The 19,076-nt window shown below is 39.3% G+C and overlaps 1 protein-coding gene across 6 annotated transcripts in view; it reads left to right on the top strand.

The window, feature by feature from the left end:
* LOC111574551 (interphotoreceptor matrix proteoglycan 1-like) overlaps nucleotides 1–19,076 on the top strand; it is a 158,175-nt gene that overhangs the window by 102,523 nt on the left and 36,576 nt on the right. For 5 of the 6 annotated variants that reach the window (XM_055015728.1, XM_055015725.1, XM_055015724.1 and 2 more), the window contains 5 exons: nucleotides 1,485–1,505; nucleotides 4,978–5,171; nucleotides 5,322–5,377; nucleotides 5,723–8,534; nucleotides 9,049–9,749. In XM_055015728.1, the coding sequence (XP_054871703.1) occupies nucleotides 1,485–1,505; nucleotides 4,978–5,171; nucleotides 5,322–5,377; nucleotides 5,723–8,534; nucleotides 9,049–9,749 (3,784 nt within the window). The remainder of the gene's footprint in view (nucleotides 1–1,484; nucleotides 1,506–4,977; nucleotides 5,172–5,321; nucleotides 5,378–5,722; nucleotides 8,535–9,048; nucleotides 9,750–19,076) is intronic. The other variant, XM_055015729.1, reaches the window with a different exon arrangement.

Here is a 19,076-nt window from a genome sequence, read left to right as displayed (position 1 = left end):
ATTTTGAACAGTTTGCAGGACAGAATCATATGGGAGATGGGATTAAACTGAGCCAGATTTGGATGGTTTTTGGATGTGTGGATTTGGGCTGAGAATTGGCAAATTTATTTGCATTTGGACCGATTACACACCATGTGTAGTGACCTAAATTGGGGAAGATACTGACCTGGTTCAGTTTCAGCACACAGATTTTATTCTGGGCCATCATTCATACTGTACCAGAGGCTGAATTATGTCTTCTGGCCTGTCAGATTTGGGACCATATAGGGCTAAACCATTACGATTCTGAACAAAATGTAGAAGAATTAGAAATCTGACACTGTTTTTGAACAGCTCAGAAACAAAATTTACTTTTTTTTAAAATGGAGATCACAACTACAAATACTGCAAATAAAAAGAGCACCAGTTAGCTCCATCACAGCCGATTTCATCATTACAAGGCTGCTGAATACTGTTGCAAACACTGACAAAGCCCATCTTGCCTAATTTCTGTTTAATTTCTGGTAAAAATCTTAAAATCACACATACCTGGTATACAATGTTTCATGCGAGAGACATAGTTGTATTACAGTATTTTTACATTGTGGTACCACTGCCTTGCCACCACAAGTCAGATGCCAACTGAAAATTCCATCAACAGCATTGATGTGTCACTCGAGGCAAAACAAAACAGAGTAAAATAATTCCCCGTCACAAACAGAACGCAGCTAACACAAACACCAGTCAGATTAAAAGTGAGGTGAAAATGAATGATTATCCGCCTACTGTGGATCAACCCTCCAGTGCAGTCTATATATCAACAGAGCAATTTATTAATCCCTGCAGCAGCCACAAACAAAAGAGGTGAGTAAGAAATCAGTGCAGTTGCAGAATACAATAAGTAAAACAGAATATAATAAAAACTGACAATATAGAGGAAGAAAAAAGGACCATGACATTACCACTGATATTACGAAAAAAAAAAAACGTTATACTGTAGATGCAAGGACATACAAAGTAGGTTACAGTACAAAAACATATCTCTGCAGAGTTCAGGTTGACAGCAGTTCGACTGGGTTGTATTTTGGTGTGTGATAATAGGTTTTGGGTCCATTGGTGTTGATTTTATTTGTTTGACATGAACATGTTCACTTTTCGCTAGCTTTATTGTGACGTGTAGCTCCATTACAGAAATCCAATCAAAATCACATATCAGACCCACACAACACTAAAAAAGTCGATTATCACAGCTTTTCATAGTTCATCCCATTTATTTATAACTGAGAAGGTTTCTTTCCTACATTTACATTGATTGTTGCTTATTTTATTGCAGATTTTTCATGCTATACAGAAACCTAGTGCATCTTTTCGTGTAGAATTTAAAGTGACACGCTGCCGGGAAAGATTTAATTTCGTGGGACTCATTCTCATCCTGTTGGCATCATTCCTCATGCTACAGTTTCATTTCCAGCTCTAACACCTTCTTTTCTTCTCCCCTATGCCAGCAAGACCCAGGACATTGACGGGTAAATGACACTGAGAGATGAAGCATTCCCTCTAGTATCTGCATCTTGTGTGTTTGTCTTGCCAGTATGCAGCTCAGCATTTATTTGGGTCCAAGTCAAATGCACAGTGGGGAGATTATTTTACTCAAAACCTGTCCACAAAACAGTACAAGATCTGCACAAGAGCCAAATAACTGCTGAGACAACATGATATTTTCCTAGTAATTCCTATTCTTGTTAGAAGCCAGCACAATGTGCTGCTTTTTCACCAAAGTTTGTTGGAGCACTCGGCCTCCTTCCTCTCAGTGTCACAGAAGGCAGGTAAGCAGTGAAACAGGAAGACTTATGGATACAATAATTGTCAGCCTCCCCCCCAGTTAATTTGCCATCCCCTGTGGTGTCTGGCGCTGTCATGGCCAATAACACGGAGGCGAGGCCTCAGCGGGAGCTCGTCCTCTAATCTTAGGGAGGATTCACAACTCCTCCTGCTTTTGTCTGCCAGACGCCGGCACTCAAAAACAAAGGCAACAATCTCAGAGTCACATTTTGTGTCAACTCCTGTGATTATTTGCTGTATTCATTATTTTGAATTCTGTCTGAAGTGAAAAACACATTCACATGCATTTATTCAGTTTTTTTATCCAGTTACTTTGATTTTTGCTTCAAGTGCTGAATGAAAAGCTGTCTAGTTCATAGTCAGTTGTGCGACAATTTAAAACTCCACTAATCAGTATTTTTATATCAACAATAGATCAAAACAACTACATGTAATGTGAAAGGGGGAAGCTTATGGTGACAAACCTACAAAATCTTTCACCTGACTCTGCGGTTTCCCTCAGTGTTTTAAAATCTTTTAGCTTGTTGTTTTGGTTTCTGGAGCTAGATATTTTTGTGAGGAGTTGCTGAATACCCAAAACAGATCTAAAAGGGTAGATAATATCAAACTTGGATCAGCCAGTTGGACACAAACACTACTCTGATCATGTTGTCCTGCTGTTTTAATTAATTTCATTTGTTAATTCAGCTCTTGACATGCTAGTAGCTAACTAGCTATCTTTTTTAAGTTGAGGCTTGGCAGGAAAAATGTGACAACACTTCCTGTTTGGTGGCACTGAGTTGGATTCGGTTGTGCTTGCACTTTAAGGGAAAAAGAGTAAGAAAACATTCATATAGTCTGCAAGGCAGTGGACTTCTAACTAGGAAGCATTAATCACCAGAGAGAGGACTGTTGAGTTAACTTAAATTTGCAGAAATGTAATTCTTGTTGCAATAACTTTGAGGTTGAATCGTTTGCATTTTCTAAGTACAGTTTTCTGCCTCGCTATGGAAAATAACAACATCCAAACAGCAACCTACCACTCATGCATTGCATTTCAAGTTTTGCAAAGAATTGGGATCCTGAAAAAAGGCATTTTATTTGGGGAATTAGTCATTTTAATGACAGTACTCGCCTCCCTGTATTCACGTATTTCGTTAAAACAACCCATCTGTCACTATTTTGCAGGAACACCGTCGCTACATTCTTCACTTAGCTGTATCTAATTTGATTGTGACTGATTTAGAGAAATACAGTACTTTTTAAAATCTCTTACAGCAAAATTACATAGGGGTGCAGCCAGACCATTCTGTTAAGCAGAGTAGTCTGACTATGCAAGACTTAAAGAACATGAATTTGAAGTTGGAAGGGGATGTTTCTCAAAAGATCTGTCAGGAAAAGAGCCGCAAGGAAAGATCAGACAGAGTGAAAAATGAGAAAGTAGTTGTAGAGAAGACAAAGAAGGAGATGATGCTTTCAGACCACTATATATAAACCTGAAACTTAGAGAAATGATCAACCAGTTGAGAAAAGTAGAGGCTGTAAGATCAGATGAGGTTGGAAGACTAAAACAAGGGGATGATTTACAGCTGATATTGATTGAGATTTGGCCTCTTGGGGGCAGAAAAAACCCTTCCAAAACAGACGAAAACTCATCCCTGTATATATTGAAACTTTATCAAATTTACCAGTACACACAGAGCATCATTGTCATCCCATTAGAGTGGTGTTTTTATCCTGAATGAATGTAATACAGCGTCCTCTTGGCTCTAGTTTGGTCTTTATGGACAACTGAGAAAATCATGTGGCTCTTTAGCTGCTGGATGTTTGACTTTCTTACCAGCAAGCTTCTCTAACTGTCTCTCAGCAGGTCGTGTTCACTGGTCAGTGTTTTATTTATTATTTATTTATTGCCTGCTGCTGCAAACACTCAGACTGAACCAGCGAATTTGCTGTAAAGCAAAAACTATGATCTTAACACTTAGTTCAGCACAGTGAGCGACCGATTTCACCTTTGATTCATTTTCAGCATGAATACCTATTAGTCAGTTGAGCTTCAAGTTGACATCATTTTGGAAAAGGAGGTTAAAATGGGAGAACAGAAGAGGGGAAAAATACGCCAACGCTTTGTACATCAGATAAAAGACAAGGTCTTTGAAACGGAGGTGTAAACATAAAAAGACAAAAGGGAAAGAATAAAGCCGTTTTGCTTGTATTCAGGAAGACCCAGAAGAAAAGTTCAAGGCAAATTTCTCTGCTTGAAAATTGAAAAAAGCCTTTAATGTGTGGGCTGCACCCACGTGCCTTGACTGACTTCATCAGAGCAGAAGAAGAACAAAGAAAAGCTCGACTTCGATGCTTGGATTAGATGCCAGATGATGACATGACTGGCAACAGGTGTAGGATTTTGAACAGCGGGATGTGGGTGTAGATACAAACTACTTGTTACCCTTTAAAATTACTTGCATGTGGCAACGGCACATAGTAGCAGGTGTTGAAAAAACAAGGAAATGTGCAAGGAGAGCTTGAAATGGATGAAAATTCGGGATACCAGTTACATGTAGACAGCAGGAGAGTTGTACGTTTCCAGATATGGAACTCTTGAGAGTTAGGAATAAAGTGATGCAGTGGATATTTCAGAACCACCACTGCAACCTAATGAAGAAGTGCTTTCCCTTGACAGACACAAGTTCACACAAAAGCAACAAAACTCACATCATCGTCATTCTAATCAGCCATGTCGAGCAAATCAGTTTATTCTCTCTTGATGACACTCGTTGTGCAGAATATTGATGAAGTTTTGATGCAACCTCTTTTTTGCAAAATGTATCTATAGATTTTCATGCCTGGCATTTAAACGTGCTATCTCTCACTGTGCCGCCAGTTTCTTTACCTTTGTGGGTCAGCTGCTGTGATTTACACTGAGAGAATCCATGCTGAGAGTCAGAAACTGTTTAATCCATTAAGATTTTCAAAACATTGACATGTTAGACTTTATTTATTTTACATCAACAATTTAAAATGAACAATAGGTTATACAATAAGCTAAAAGAGCAACATTACCCCAATAACAAACCTGTATCTACATGGGGTTGATATAGATTTGTTGATCGATACAGTTAGTGTGAAAAATCACACCTGTCAACTCTGAATCTAAGATAACATCTCCAATTGCAGGCCCGGAGGAATCTCAGTGCACTACTCTTTGGTCTTTGAGATTAATTCCCCTCAAATCAACTCTGAGAATTCAGAGATGGCGACTGGTGCACCCGAGTCCACGGACGACTCTGGACTCAGGGAAATGGTGACCAAGGCTTTACGTGAGGACGCCTCTCTGCCAATTGATCTGGACTCACTTAACTTTGAACCAGGTACAGTGGAGGCATTCCTGTTTCCCTTTCAAATTTAAAATAATGTATTTGGAAGCAATTTAAAATGCCTTAATTCTATATCTACTACAGCAAACTGGTAGGAAAAGTTTCAATAGTTTATGGTGTTTGACTTAAGTATTTTTTTGACAGAAACAATCCTCCTGCCAGCACTGACACTGACCTCTTCAGTACAACTAGTGAATGAGGTAAGAAGTTTTGCAATTAATAATGGAAGAAATGTGAAGAAAGGAGGGTATTTAAAAATACTGTAGTTTGCTATGCTATGGCTCCTGCATTATTTTGAATTACTTACATACCTTAGCTGAGAAGACCAAAAACTGTAGTAACTAAGTGTTATTACAAAGAGGTTTGTGGTGCCACATGACTGGCAGCCATTGTGCTTCATAATAAAGTGTCACTGATCTGTGAATGCCGTTTGATTTTTGGAATGAAATATATATAAATTAAGTTTGTAGAGTACTTTGTGTGACATCAGATGTTGTTTTTTCACTACAACCATCATATAATTTTGTCTTATCATCTCTCCACAGTCTAGTGAGTCCAGTGAGCCTGATTCACATAATGAGTTTGAAGTTCTCACGGATGAACCAGAAGTCGATAAACCTCTGCTGGTAGTTCCCTTGACCCCACTGGAGAAGGAAAATGCTCTGGTGACTCTGCTTGATCCCATGACTGTCCCAGATGAAGAGGTAACGGCTGTAACTGGTGGGATTATAGAGAGCAGTGATCAACCCCCAGCCACCGAGGACATTACTGATGAGTCAGAGTCAGTTTATGACAGTGAGGCCGAGCCATCAAACGAAGAAGAGGAGGAAGAACTGCTGATCATTACACATGAGATTGAAACCATTCATCACGACGAAACCGGTGAACTTGTGCGCGACTACATACCGACCCCTCCTGTGATTCTTGAGCTGGAGACAGATGCTCCATATATCAGTCTGTCTCCCAACTTGATACCAGAAGATGACCTGACACTTATTGATGAGGGCAGAGAAAATCCTAGCTTGGATGTTGTGCAGGTTACCCCTACCACTCAAATTTTATTCACTCCTGCTGGAGACGAACTGTCTGATTCTGGACTCCCCATCACAACACTATCAGCCATCACAGGCCAGCCACACACAGAGCCAGCAGCCAACCCTCAAGAAGACGAAGAAGTTAATGCCCTTCCAGATGAAGAGGATGTAGACTTGGGTGTCCCTGAATCCCATGATCCTGATGATGTTTTGAAAACTGAGAGTGTTTCAGAATTCGAAACTGAAGTTAAACTGCTTGAGGCAGAAGAAGAATCAGTTACTGAAACTGATGATAACTTGCTTGAGGTTTTGCATCCAACACCTGACCAAATTGAAGTTTTTGAACCAGAGGTAGAAGCAATTCAAATTTCAGAGCAAGATGAAGATGGAGCTGAAGTTTCAGAATCAGACAAAGAAGTAGCTCCAGTTTCAGAGCCAGAAACAGAAGTCACTGATGTTTCAGAGCCAGATGTAGGTGAAATTTCAGATTCAGACAAAGAAGCAGCTGCAGTTTCAGAACCAGAAACACAAGTAACTGATGTTTCAGAGCCAGATGTAGGTGAAATTTCAGATTCAGACAAAGAGGCAGCTGCAGTTTCAGAACTAGAAACAGAAGTAGCTGAAGTTTCAGAAGTGGACGTAGCTGAAGTTTCTGAGCTGGATAAAGAAGTAGCAGAAGTTTCCGAGTCGAAAAAAGAAGTAGTTGAAGTTCCAGAACCGGACAAAGAAGTGGTCAAAGTTTCAGAACCGGACATAGAAGTAGCTGAAGTTTCTGAACCAGACACAGAAGCAGCTGAAGTTTCAAAGCCGGACAAAGAAGTAGCTGAAGTTGTAGAGCCAGAGGAAGATTCAGCTGTAGAAACTCATGAAGAGATTGCAGTTTCAGAGCCAGCAGAAATCATAGTTAATGTTCCAGGAATAGAGGAGAAGGAGCTTGAAATTTCTGAACCACTTGAAGTTTCAGAGCCAGAAGAATCAGAAGCAGATGCAGAACCAGATGATAGTGCAGTTGAGGTTTTGACAGAAGGAGGAGTGGAAGAAAGAGCCAACATTTTGCAATCAGAAGAGGACATAGGTGAATTTACAGAGGAGGTAGAAAAGGCTCAAGAAACAGAAGAAGGTGAAGTTGAGGTGACACTTCCAGCTCCAGAGCCTGAGAAAGATGCGGTGGAGGTTTCAGAACGGGCTCCAGAACTGGAGGAAGAGTCAGAACCTGCTTTAGATGTCGATGAGGAAGTTCTAGAGCCAGAGAAAGAGGTGGTTAAAGCTGCGGCATCAGAGGAACCAGTACTGGAAGTTTCTGAGACAGAGGCCACTGAGGAAGATGTGGTGAAATCAGTGGTAGAAGAAGAGGCGGTTAAGATTCCAGCACCAGAGGATGAACTTGCTGAAAAAGAGACAGAAGTGGTGGAGGTTTTGAAAATAGTAGAAGAAGTTGTTCAAGCTCCAGGACCAAGTGATGGTATAGTAGACTTATTGGAACCAGAACCAGAGTCTGTACCAGAAGAGGAAAGCCATGTAATTGAAGTGATAGAAACAGGAGCTGAGGAAGTTGGTACTCATGAATCAGAAGAAGTGCAAGAAGGAGTTTCAGAACCAAGTGAAAACATGGTAGAGGTTGTAAAGCTAGCTTCAGAACCAGAATCAGAGAAAGAACCAGAAGTAGTGTCAGATATAACTGAAATAACAAAACTGGAGATAGAGGTTGCTGATGATGTGAAACCAGAAGAAGAAGTTGTGGTCCCAGTATTAGATGAGGAACCAGCGGACGTTTCAGAACCGCACCTTCCTCCTGAAGCTGAGGAGGACGTAGTGGAGAGTCCAGAACCAGAAGATGCATCAGAAGAAGACAAAAGCACAGTTGATATTTTACCTCCAGTAGAACAGGTACCTGAGGTTTCAGAACCATCAAAAGAGGAGGTAGCAGTTCCGCAATCAGAAGGCGAAGGTGTTGATGTCCCAGAATCACATCCAGAGGAGGTGATAATTGAGATTTTAGAGCCTGAGAAAGACATTACTGAGCCACCAGCTGAATCAATAAAAATCCTTCACCCCTTGGATGACATGGAAGACCTTCACTTTGGAGAGGATGCTATTCATGTTGTTGAAGATAACGAGTTCCTTCATCCTGTAGGATCTGACTATCATCACCCATCAGAAGACAGTAATTTACCAATCATACCAATAGACACCGAGCCTTCCAGAGAAGATGCAGGTGAACCTGATCAGGAATATCCCATCATCGATGATTTTCACATGGAGGAGGATGTTGACAGCGTAGACGCTCAGGTGGAGAGTGACACCGCTGACGTCATGATGACAGGTACAACCAATTGTGTTGTATACTTTGAAATGTCCTCTCATATTGCAGGTGAGCAGAGCAGGCAGCGGTTGGTGTACCAAGCCTGAAATATGATATGGTTGAAGGCAATCAATTATGGTAATAGAGATGTGCACTGACACTACAATAGATAATTAAGGATCCCCTGATGTTTTGATGTTCTGTCTTAAGGGCTGCATGCCTGCTGAAATGTGATCTCCCCTGTTAAAATGCAGCAAACGTGCCATTTTCCCCTCATTATGTTTTCAGTGCTGATGTAGTATGTGCTATTACAAAATTATTTTTTGATTGTTTAAAAGTATTTATGAATCATCCTAAAGTGTAATCTCTAAGACATTATCTCACTGCAGTAGTGGGAATCCAGACTAAGAATTCATTATTACAAAATTTAAATGTATTATGTATTATTTACTCAGCAGGCACATTTTGGTAGTTTGTGGAAATCCTTTGTGAGAGATCATGACTTAATTCAGCCTTTTTGCCTGACATTTCAAAGACGTGACAGCTCCAGACAAGCAAGACAAATCAGAGGGCACAAAAGTCACAGAAGATTTGCTGGAGGAGACGCAGGAAAGTGATTCATCCCCAAAAAGAGACATCAGTGTGACGGCTGCACCAGTCCCAGACTCCTTCCCCACACCTCCAGCAGCTCCTGTCGATCTGTCTGAAGTGTCCTCACCTAACCCGACTGTAGACTCTGGACTCTTTGAGGTAGCAGAGCAATCTGTAATCCCCTCTTCTGCTGAGTCTTCAGAGGATGATAGCACTGAGCCGGAGGCTGAGTTGGAGCACAGTGAGCCAGCTGTCGTCATTATTGATGAAGACTTGGAAGGGGCAGTGAAGAAAGGAGGCGAAAGCCACACCAGTCCGCCAGCTGCCACTGAGGAAGTCATTGATGAGGCCGTACAGGACCTGGCTGTGGAGCTGGATCAAACAGACATGCCAGCCACAGAGGCAAACGAGCTTCCTGATGAGGGGAGTGGTTTCCTATCTGTGGAGGCAGAACACAGCACTGTCAGTGTCACAGCCCCGCCTCCAGTGAGATATCTGACCACGCCTGCCATGACCACGGCCAGCCACGGCCGGGAGCTGGTGGTGTTCTTCAGCCTGCGTGTCACCAACCTGGACTTTTCTGAGGACCTTTTCAACAAGACGTCACCTGAGTACAGATCGCTGGAGAACACCTTCTTAGATGTGGTGAGTAAAACATGTGGCTTTCAAGTGCCACAAAACTTTCCTTATTTTTTCAACAGGGCACTGAAAATAATGCAATTTCAGCTGTAAAGGTAATTTGCATTTTAAATGGGGACATAATGAATTGTGAATTATATCAATAGTATTATATCCATAAATGTCCATGCTAACTAGAAGTTCAGTCAGGAAGCTAGTTTCTTTATCTTCAAATGAAAAAAGTAAAAAAAAATGTGACAAACTGTGAATGTAACTTCAAGAGCATCAAAACAATGGCCAATAGAATATACTGGATGTAACTCCAGTTGTGTGAACACGTGGGAAATACAACAATGGTGGTTTGTCATATTGGCCTAGATACTGAATTTTATGTTGTTTATGGCGAGAGAAGACCGCTACTCGACAAGGACATTGAGAGGATTGACAAAAGGTGCTTGTCATCCTCTCCAAGTTTAACTAATCAGCATTTGTCTTTTCTGAAGTTGACCAATCAGCGTTGGGACCTGCACAGTAGCGTGTCAGCACAGGTCAGAAGGTTTTAAGGCAAGTTCCTGCAGTGGAAAACAACCGTATGTGGTGTTATGTTATAACCTAGAAGATGCGTCATGAGAGAAATAGGCATTCAGCGCCGTGACTGAGCATTTCTGCCTTAAAACTGCAGTGTTCTGATCACCGTCTAAAAGCCACTCAGACTTCCAAGGTTCCACAAACTTAAAGAACGAATTCTGTCAACTTGCAGGGCTTTCTGTATAAATATTCTTATGCAGAATCAGCTCCTGGTAATGTGGTATAGCTGAATTACTCAAATATTACAACGTTCCATTGTGTAGTGTTGAGTAGTGTTGCAGTGACAGAGAGGAGCTGGTGGGCTTCAGGTGCAGCGAGTGGGGAGACGTGGGTGAAGAAGGAGCTTTGGTCTTCATAGGTCTGCACATTCTAGAGTTACATCTAAACATGTTTAAGATTGGAAGGATTGTTCCCATGGGAAAACAATCTGAATGTGTAACTTCAAAGCACAGAGATGAGTTTTCAAATTTTTTTTTTTGTTTTAGTTTTAAGCAGGACCATAAATCAGAACAGATACACAATGTAGCTATGAAAGTAATCTGAATTTCCTTACATTACCTGTAAATACTAAACAGTTAATTTGACCAAATATAATTATATATACACTCTAAGCACTTTATTAGAACACCTATGCAACAGCTCTGCCATAAATTCCACTTTTACAAAGCCTTTACTTTTTCTGTTGTTGCTGACATTATCAGGAAGGTGATAATTCCACTACATGTTTCTTATTATATAATGCCACCAGCAACAAAATATATGAGGTCCCAAGTAAGATGACTTGGTATTTGCAAAGCTTTCACCCACATCTGGTGGGCTTCCTCAGGGAAGGAAATCGAACAGTTATGATGAAGACAATTTGTTATATGACCATTATCCCATGTTTTGGTTTATTAGCGGCAGTGAAATTAGTCATGTAATAAATTAAGTTGTTATCTACACTACTTGTGTGAATTAAGAAAATGTCAATTAATTTAGGAATATCAGAAGGTTCCAATCCTTATATCCTTTATTTACTTTGCAGATTGTACCTTTCACAAGCTGTGAATACAGCTTTGACATGTTGTTTAAGCCAACAGGGCAAATGCCGTTTTGCCTTGTCCTCTGATTCTGGAGAGTCTTCTATGTTTTCTATGAACTCCTGAGGGGAAATATCTGGCTCTTTAGCTGCCAAATGTTCTACAGCGTTCACCAGCTTGTCTGTGACTGTATCTGTTTGCTGCAGAGCAGGTAATGCACAGAGAGTTATTAGAGCTTTTTTTCTGCCTGCTGCATCCAAGCAATACACCATGAACATGCCAAAGAGAGCTTAGAGAGTGAAGTTGCAACTGGATAGCTGAACAGGGAGATGAATTTGACTATCTAGCTCTGTAAAAGTGAGGGGAACTGCGCATTCATCCAATAATCTTCTGTATATTAATCACAATCAGTGACACCTGTCATGCAATTTCATACATTCAGTTTGATTATAGCTGCTTCAAAAAGAAAATATACCCAAACTAAGACTTGTTTGGAGCTGATTTTACTAAGCTTCGATGCCAACATGTTTTTTTCTGCTCTCTGTGTCATAACATTCCTAATTAATATGCTATAAATACAGATAAGTGGTGTATTTGGACCTGCTATATTAGGTCTTATGACATTGAAAAAAGTGATCCCAGCTGTCATGCTTTTGACAATTAAATCTAGCTAGTGTATGACGTTGTTCTATGAATTTCATTCAGACTTAATGTCTAAAACAGGAAGCCAACGACAATTAATGAACATGAGCAGCTGTCCTGTTCATTTGTGTCTTTGTTTTCAGTCTGAACAGGCTTTCTAGGAGCCCTCAGTGAGACCTGCAGGTTGTGTGTTGAGAATGGATATGTTTTGGCGTTTCAGATGAATAGGGGAAGAGAGAATAATTTCAAGCCCAGGCAGGTACAATACAGCTTTTACTCCAAACAATGAGTCACCTACATAAATGAGGCAGGGAGTACATGCCTTGGGAATAAAGGCATAAATAGATGACTCTCTTGCTCTTTCTCTGTGAGGGAACTATTAACATACTGCAGATGGTTTCATGACTTTTTAAAGACATTGTTTAAGTCTGGAGACATCCCTGTTTTTCATTGCAATTTTATTCAGACATTTTCAGCAACTATCAGGGTCATTCATCCAAAGTTTTCAATGAAATACCATCTCAAGAAGGGAACTCAACTCTTATTTCTATTATCAGAAACTTTTATCAGCCTAAATACTCAGTGGTGATGGTGGGCGAACGCTCTCCCTTTTACTTGTTTTCTTATTATTGCCAGTTACTCTCATTTGAATGCAACTCTGATAAGCGCTCCTCCCAAAACAAGTAAGTAAATCCCTTCAATTAGCAGCCAGGCAGCAGTTTTGTTTAGATGCTATATTGGCTGCCAGCATTCAGCTGTTTTGAAATATTTGGATTAGAGTAGCAGCGTTGGGCTTTCTCTGTGTGATGAGAATCTCTGAACTCAGCAACATTTGAAGAATCTGGCTTTTAAAATCTGATTTTAATTAACATATTAGCAGGGCTGCAGCTAGTGGTTATTTTTTTACTGATTAGTTATTCGATTAACTAATCAATGGTTCTGTTTATAAAACAAGCGAAAACTGTCCATCACAATTCCCGAAACCCAAGGGAACACAGTCTGCTCTCTGTCCACCGTGACTATAGGCAATTGATCGATGATGTCAAGATGATCTACATATTGAGCACTTTAGGGCTGCACAGTGATGGCCAAAATGATAATCACAATAATTTTAATTGGTATTTCGATCATGATTATTAATGGATTTTGAGGGCAAACCTTTTTTTTTATTTTTTTTATTGCAGTTTCATATTTAAGTTTTCATATTTAAATGAAATGTTTTTAGTGTCTTTAATGTTGCTGACATTTCTGCTAATTTACTTATCTTTGCATCAAAATATGACATCTTCATCTGAATTCAGTGCATCTCCTGGGAGCTAAACTGTAAATGAAAATGTACCAGAACTCCTCACTTGCTGAAAATGTGCTAATTGACAGACACTAGCTAATACCAAGAGACTGTATCGACGCTGGCTGTTTTCTGTGAGTGGGGCATTTCAAATATTGATATTACAGTCCTTCATGTTGATTATTTACCTAAGAGAAGTCAAAACTGTCATTATTATTCCATCCGCTGTGCAGCCCTAGCACATATATGCATTATGTGCTGTGCTTTAAAAACAAACTTGATTGCAGCACAAACGCTTTTTTAAAAAAATGCGGAGATTAAATGAGAAACTTTATTTGTCAGTGGTTTATTTCCATTATGTTCAAGTTATTATCCATGACAAAAATGGCCTAATTTGTATTCATTGATTATATAAATCGATTTTGCTAGTGTAGATGTACTTTACATTCCAAGTTCTCATATAGCTGCAACTGATCAGTTGTATTGAGAAGTTCCCAGTGGTCACTATTAGAAGTCTGTGGTTGTATGAAGAAACTCCCAGTTGTGAATATTAAATAAATGGAGATTGTGCAAAGTTCTCTCTGGGCCCCAGTACAGTGTGCCTTACATGACAATAGCACTGAAATATACCAGACTGAATAAAAATCAATCATAACGTGTGCATGCCTGTAACTACCCTATGCATTTACCTTGTGTTCAAGGTAGAAGTCGGGGAAAAATATGGAGACACAGCAAATGTATGTAACGATGTACTGATCGCCTGCACTTTCTGGTACAAATTAAGATAAAGAGCTGTTTGCTTCAGATGTGCTGAGGATGAAATGAAGCATTGTTTTCCTTTTGTTTGCCTATATTAGAAAAAGAAAATACATTGATGTTCATTTTGCAATGTATTCACCTCCAAAAGTAAAAAGTTGTTCGCTTGAAGAAAATTTGGGGGAAATGCTCATCGCTGAAAGTGTTTTTGTAGTATTTTGCACTGAATAACAAAAGAACTAAAGAAGGGAAGCAGTGTGTGTTAAAAGCTTCATGACACTTTGCACCACTTTTTCCGTGCTCGCTGCCCCTTAAAGTCATATTTTCTTTCCACTCGTTTCCTGCTTGCTCATCCATAGCTGTTGTAACAGCTGTTCTTCTCTGCACCTGTGGAAGCTTGTTCGCCTCATTTCTTTTCTTTGTTGTTGTTGTTGTTGAAACTTTATATTTGAAAGTTTTATCTTAAGAAAAATATGACGTCAAAATGTAATTCGGCAGGTCAATATACACAACTGATGCAGCAGTGAACATGTCTAACAAGCTAACTAAACATTGATTCAATTGCCCAAACAGTCCACCCCACGCACCAGAGGAAAAAAATGGGTAATTAAAAAACAGAAACAGAAAAAAAAAGAAATGAAGCAAAAGATAAATTAAAGGAAGAAAAATAAAACGTTGCTCATGCAGTGCGTCTTATATCAGAATTACTTGCAAGAGCTGTATTACTATCACGCTTCCTGCACACTTCAGCAACATTCAAGTTTTAACACCATCATACTTAAGATATGTTATATCCAGTTTGCAGTTCTTGACGCATGAGATGAACAGCTGCCAACCACAAAGAATTTACCAGTAGATTCCATCAGATTGAATCTAACTGTCTCTAATTACAAAAATTGAATTTGATCTCTTATGTAGTGATTCTGGGTGGGTAGTATTCCAACTCTCTACTTAAAGCAAATTAGTTGTCTAGCAATCAGAGAAACAACTCCTGTCCTCACTTCTTGTTGTCACTGTCTGAATGGATGAGGGTAACTGGTTACTGAGCTCTCAGAAATATTTTGCACTATGCAGTCCAAATTCATCATTATATATTTCCTTGTGATCTGTAACTCTGGAGATTGGCTCTTCTGGTGAGAAATTAAGTTTAAGTCGTGGGTTTCTACACATGCTTTTAAGCTAATGTTTACACATTGATTTAAACAAAGAAAAAAAAATACAGCTTGGCCATGTGTATAACAATATAGTAATAATTCTGTATTAACATAGTGATAACACAATAATAATACAGTCCTGCAGTATCCTTAAAACAACATGATTACAGAACTATGTAGATCTCCCATAGCTTAATTATATATGTTGGAGAAGAACTTTCATTGGATCATTCAGTGCCTGTATGAAAGCATCTGTGTTGTTTCTTTGCTTCTTTGTTCCAGTTACTGCATTGGAGGTAATGATAGAAACAATAGTTATGGTTTATGTTAGGTAAGCAGGTGACTCAGTGCTCAGTCTAAACCACCTGGGTTAAACAGACAACAAACATACTTTTTAACTGGATGAATGCCTACGTTTATGTCTGTGCTATTAAAAAAAAGGATGCTCCCAATATACTGAAGTTATTCCAGTGAAATTCATCATTTATTTGTTTCACAATTTCTTCTAGGATAAATCCAGTTCCCAAATAAATGCCAGCATACTCATCACTGCTGCACTTGAGTATATCCTCTTCAACATAAATAGTTTCCCCATTCAGGGATTTATTCCTGTCAGTTAAACTTGACGCTTCCTGCAGACGTCACACATTTGAAAAAAATTTAAAAAGGGGAGGAATTATAGCCCTTGGAATGATGTTAATGGGAAATGACGATGCCAGTAGTTTCAGTAGCTTACCACTGTTCTAAAAAAAAAAAAAAAAAGCAAAGGTGAATCCATGGTAATAATGACAGCATTTTTGCTTAAAATAGAAACCTGCCTGCTGAGTGGTGAGTTTGCAGAAGTGCTCAGTTTGAGCAACAACAGCTTTTCAAATCAGGAGAAGATCATTTTACTGTATGTGAGGAAGTTTTACCTTTTAGTGCTTAAATGGAGTCCACAAGGTCACTATTAAATGTTTATTCCACAACAGAAAGTACTACGTCTTGTTTAGCATTTAGAAAAAAAACTGCCATTACATCACCACCGTACAGTTTAATGCTGATAAAAAGCCTCCAAATTAGATGTTTTTAAATGTCAGTCCTGTTGTGAATGCCAATCAGACAATTACTGGTTTTAACTGCACAGTCGCACCTGCATTGAAAAAAGAAAATGTGTAGCGATAGCTGTTCATTTCAGTGGAAACAGCTCAATTAGTGCTTGTCAAGTAAATCTATACAAAATTCGACCCTAGAATTTTCAAACCTTTGAGTAAATGAAGATAGTCCTAGCTTATCAGCTACTGAAATTGATTCACAGAAAAACACAGTTTCTAAATTGTAATGAGACAGGAGTCTTTGACACAAATGCGTTATTTGAATAAATTATGCGAAGCTCGCTAAATGATGATAATCATTCCAGAGGCTCCCTAGTTTTCAGTCAGTATCCTTATTTGATGCAGTGGTGAACAATCCTGTGAACTAAATGCCTGGAAGGACATAGTACAGAGATATTCAAAAGAAATTCAGACAGCAGTTGTGACTGACTATTACTAGTAAGTGTCATGCTTTGTTAGTGTGTACACCAATAGTTAATCAGCTTGCTTTGCAGTTTGTCACTAAGAATTGCCAGCTTCATCTTATTGCTTATTGGTTGAATATGGAGTCACATTTTTTCCCCTCTCAGTTAGAAATTTAAGAAGCTCAAATCTGTTTAACTTGAGGAATCAAACCATCACCCTTTTTGTCTTTTTCTCTGCATCATCAGGCCTGCTGCTGTTTATTGCTGACAGCAGTGAAAAATTACTGAAACACAGTAATTAGCACATGAATAGAAAATATTGGCTCGGGCCTATAGATATCGCCTCATAAAAAAGTGCCTCAAACTCTTAAGAGACCCACATTTTCTGAATGGATTTTGCTATTCATTTGGCTGAACAGTTTTGCTAACTGTAGCAATAGAGGTGATTATGCATGGCCATATGGGAATTAGAGCAAATTGTTTGTGTTTTTTGTTCTCATTTTTTTTAGCTTGATTGTGCAGAAATGTGGCTCGTCTGAGGCGTTTTGAAGATGTATGTGAGTGAGTTTAACTGGATGTTTTAAAGATAGTATGTTGCTGATATGTCTATTTTAAATCAAGGAAAGTCTCTTATAAACAAAAAACGTCAATGACCGAAGGAATAACTGAAGAAAACTGATGACAGAAACAAATTTAAGCAACCAGCGTGTTGCTTTCCTGCTACTCCTGAATAAATATCATAATTGCATCAGTGGCAGTCGCTGAAGGTCCCACTTCTAAATGTATTTATCATTTCAACACTCATTATACACACACACAGACACACAGACACACACACACACACACACACACACACACACACACACACACACACACACACACACACACACACACACACACACACACACAAGTGTTCATACATACAAAGTAACAAAATTTGTTCTCAGTCAGTGTTGTCACAAAAAAATGACTATCAGTGTTTTCGATGTTGGAAACCATCCTTAATATGTTTGAGTTAATAGAGATTTAACTTGACTTTTAACCCGTCAGCTCAGAGCACTAAACCTCATGACTACATCTGTGGTAGAGGGGACACTTTGCCCAGGTTGCTGAATACATAAATGTACAGTGAGCTGGTGTTTTCAGCTTCCTAATGTATTCTATTTGCTTCCCAACAGAATACGTTCATTTTCTCAGATACATCATGTTTCTGCTCCAGTGCCTGTGTCTAGTTCTGACTAGACAAGAGCAAAAAGCTTCCAGTGTCATTTCATTAGTGAGTATGTTGTGATGACAAAGAAAATCTGCACAAATGTTTGCATTAAAATCATCTTTAATGAAGTTTCATGGAGGAATTTGTACACCTTGGTAAATTAACGCCTTGAGGAGGGAACTCCAAATATTGCTGTAGAGAGTGATGGAACAGTTCAGTTTCTAAGACAGCATTCCAGAAACTTGGATCATTTCTGACGTGGATGGTTTTCATAAATTATAAGCTCTGGAGCTCCATTAAATTGGACCTATAAAGACAATGAACAACTTCTAAATGAATAAGAACGTGGTTAAGGCAGACTGTGGGAATTGTTTGAATTAAAGATAACTGTATATAATTCAGCATTTCTTCAGGGGATTTTTAAGAATAAACAAAACCAAAGAAGTGAAACAATTCTGCCATGTTTTCATCCCTTCGAATGCGATTCAATTGCTTTTATTGTCATACGCAGTCATAAACAAGTTGTCAGTGCAATGAAATTCATCACATGCTGTGTCTCAACCCTGTGCCCTGATTAACCTGTTTACAGAATGCACTGATTCAAGTGCACGCATCACTCATATCTACTCATACATACTGAGAAGGACAAATACTGAATATACAAAGAGCAGTGTCAAAGGATACGTACAGAAAAACTGTGTAAAAAAAAACAAAAAAAACAAAAAAGCATGTGCAATATTTAGGGTATAAAAGGTCAGATGCAGAAAAATGTACAGTAGCGCAAAAGATTGCATTATGTCCTTTGGTCGGTGATATGTGGAGGGGAAGGACAGTAGATGGGGTACTGGCTTGGAAGTGTCCATCAATCTTCTTGCTGGGGGTTAGAAAACTGTCCTTGAACGGTGAGGATCTGCATTTCAGATTCCTGTAGCGTCTGCCAGATGGCAGGACTGTGAAGAGGTGGTGCTGCGGTAGGGGAGGTCCTTGATGATGTTGTTAGCCTTGCGAGGCCTCTCTGCTGACAAACATCCTGCAGAGATGTACCTGTGACGTGCTGGTTTGCTCACTACGCAGGTGTTTTCGCTGCACCTCTTGCTGTACGATACAGTGATGCTGCTAGTGGGAATGGTCTCAATAGTGCAGGAGTATTGGTTGCAGTTTAAGTTTTCTCTGCCTTCTCAGGAAGTGCAACCTCT

The sequence above is a fragment of the Amphiprion ocellaris genome, chromosome 12 (assembly GCF_022539595.1).
Source record: "Amphiprion ocellaris isolate individual 3 ecotype Okinawa chromosome 12, ASM2253959v1, whole genome shotgun sequence".
Taxonomy (NCBI): Eukaryota; Metazoa; Chordata; class Actinopteri; family Pomacentridae; genus Amphiprion; species Amphiprion ocellaris.
This window is presented reverse-complemented; position numbering and strand designations above follow the sequence as displayed.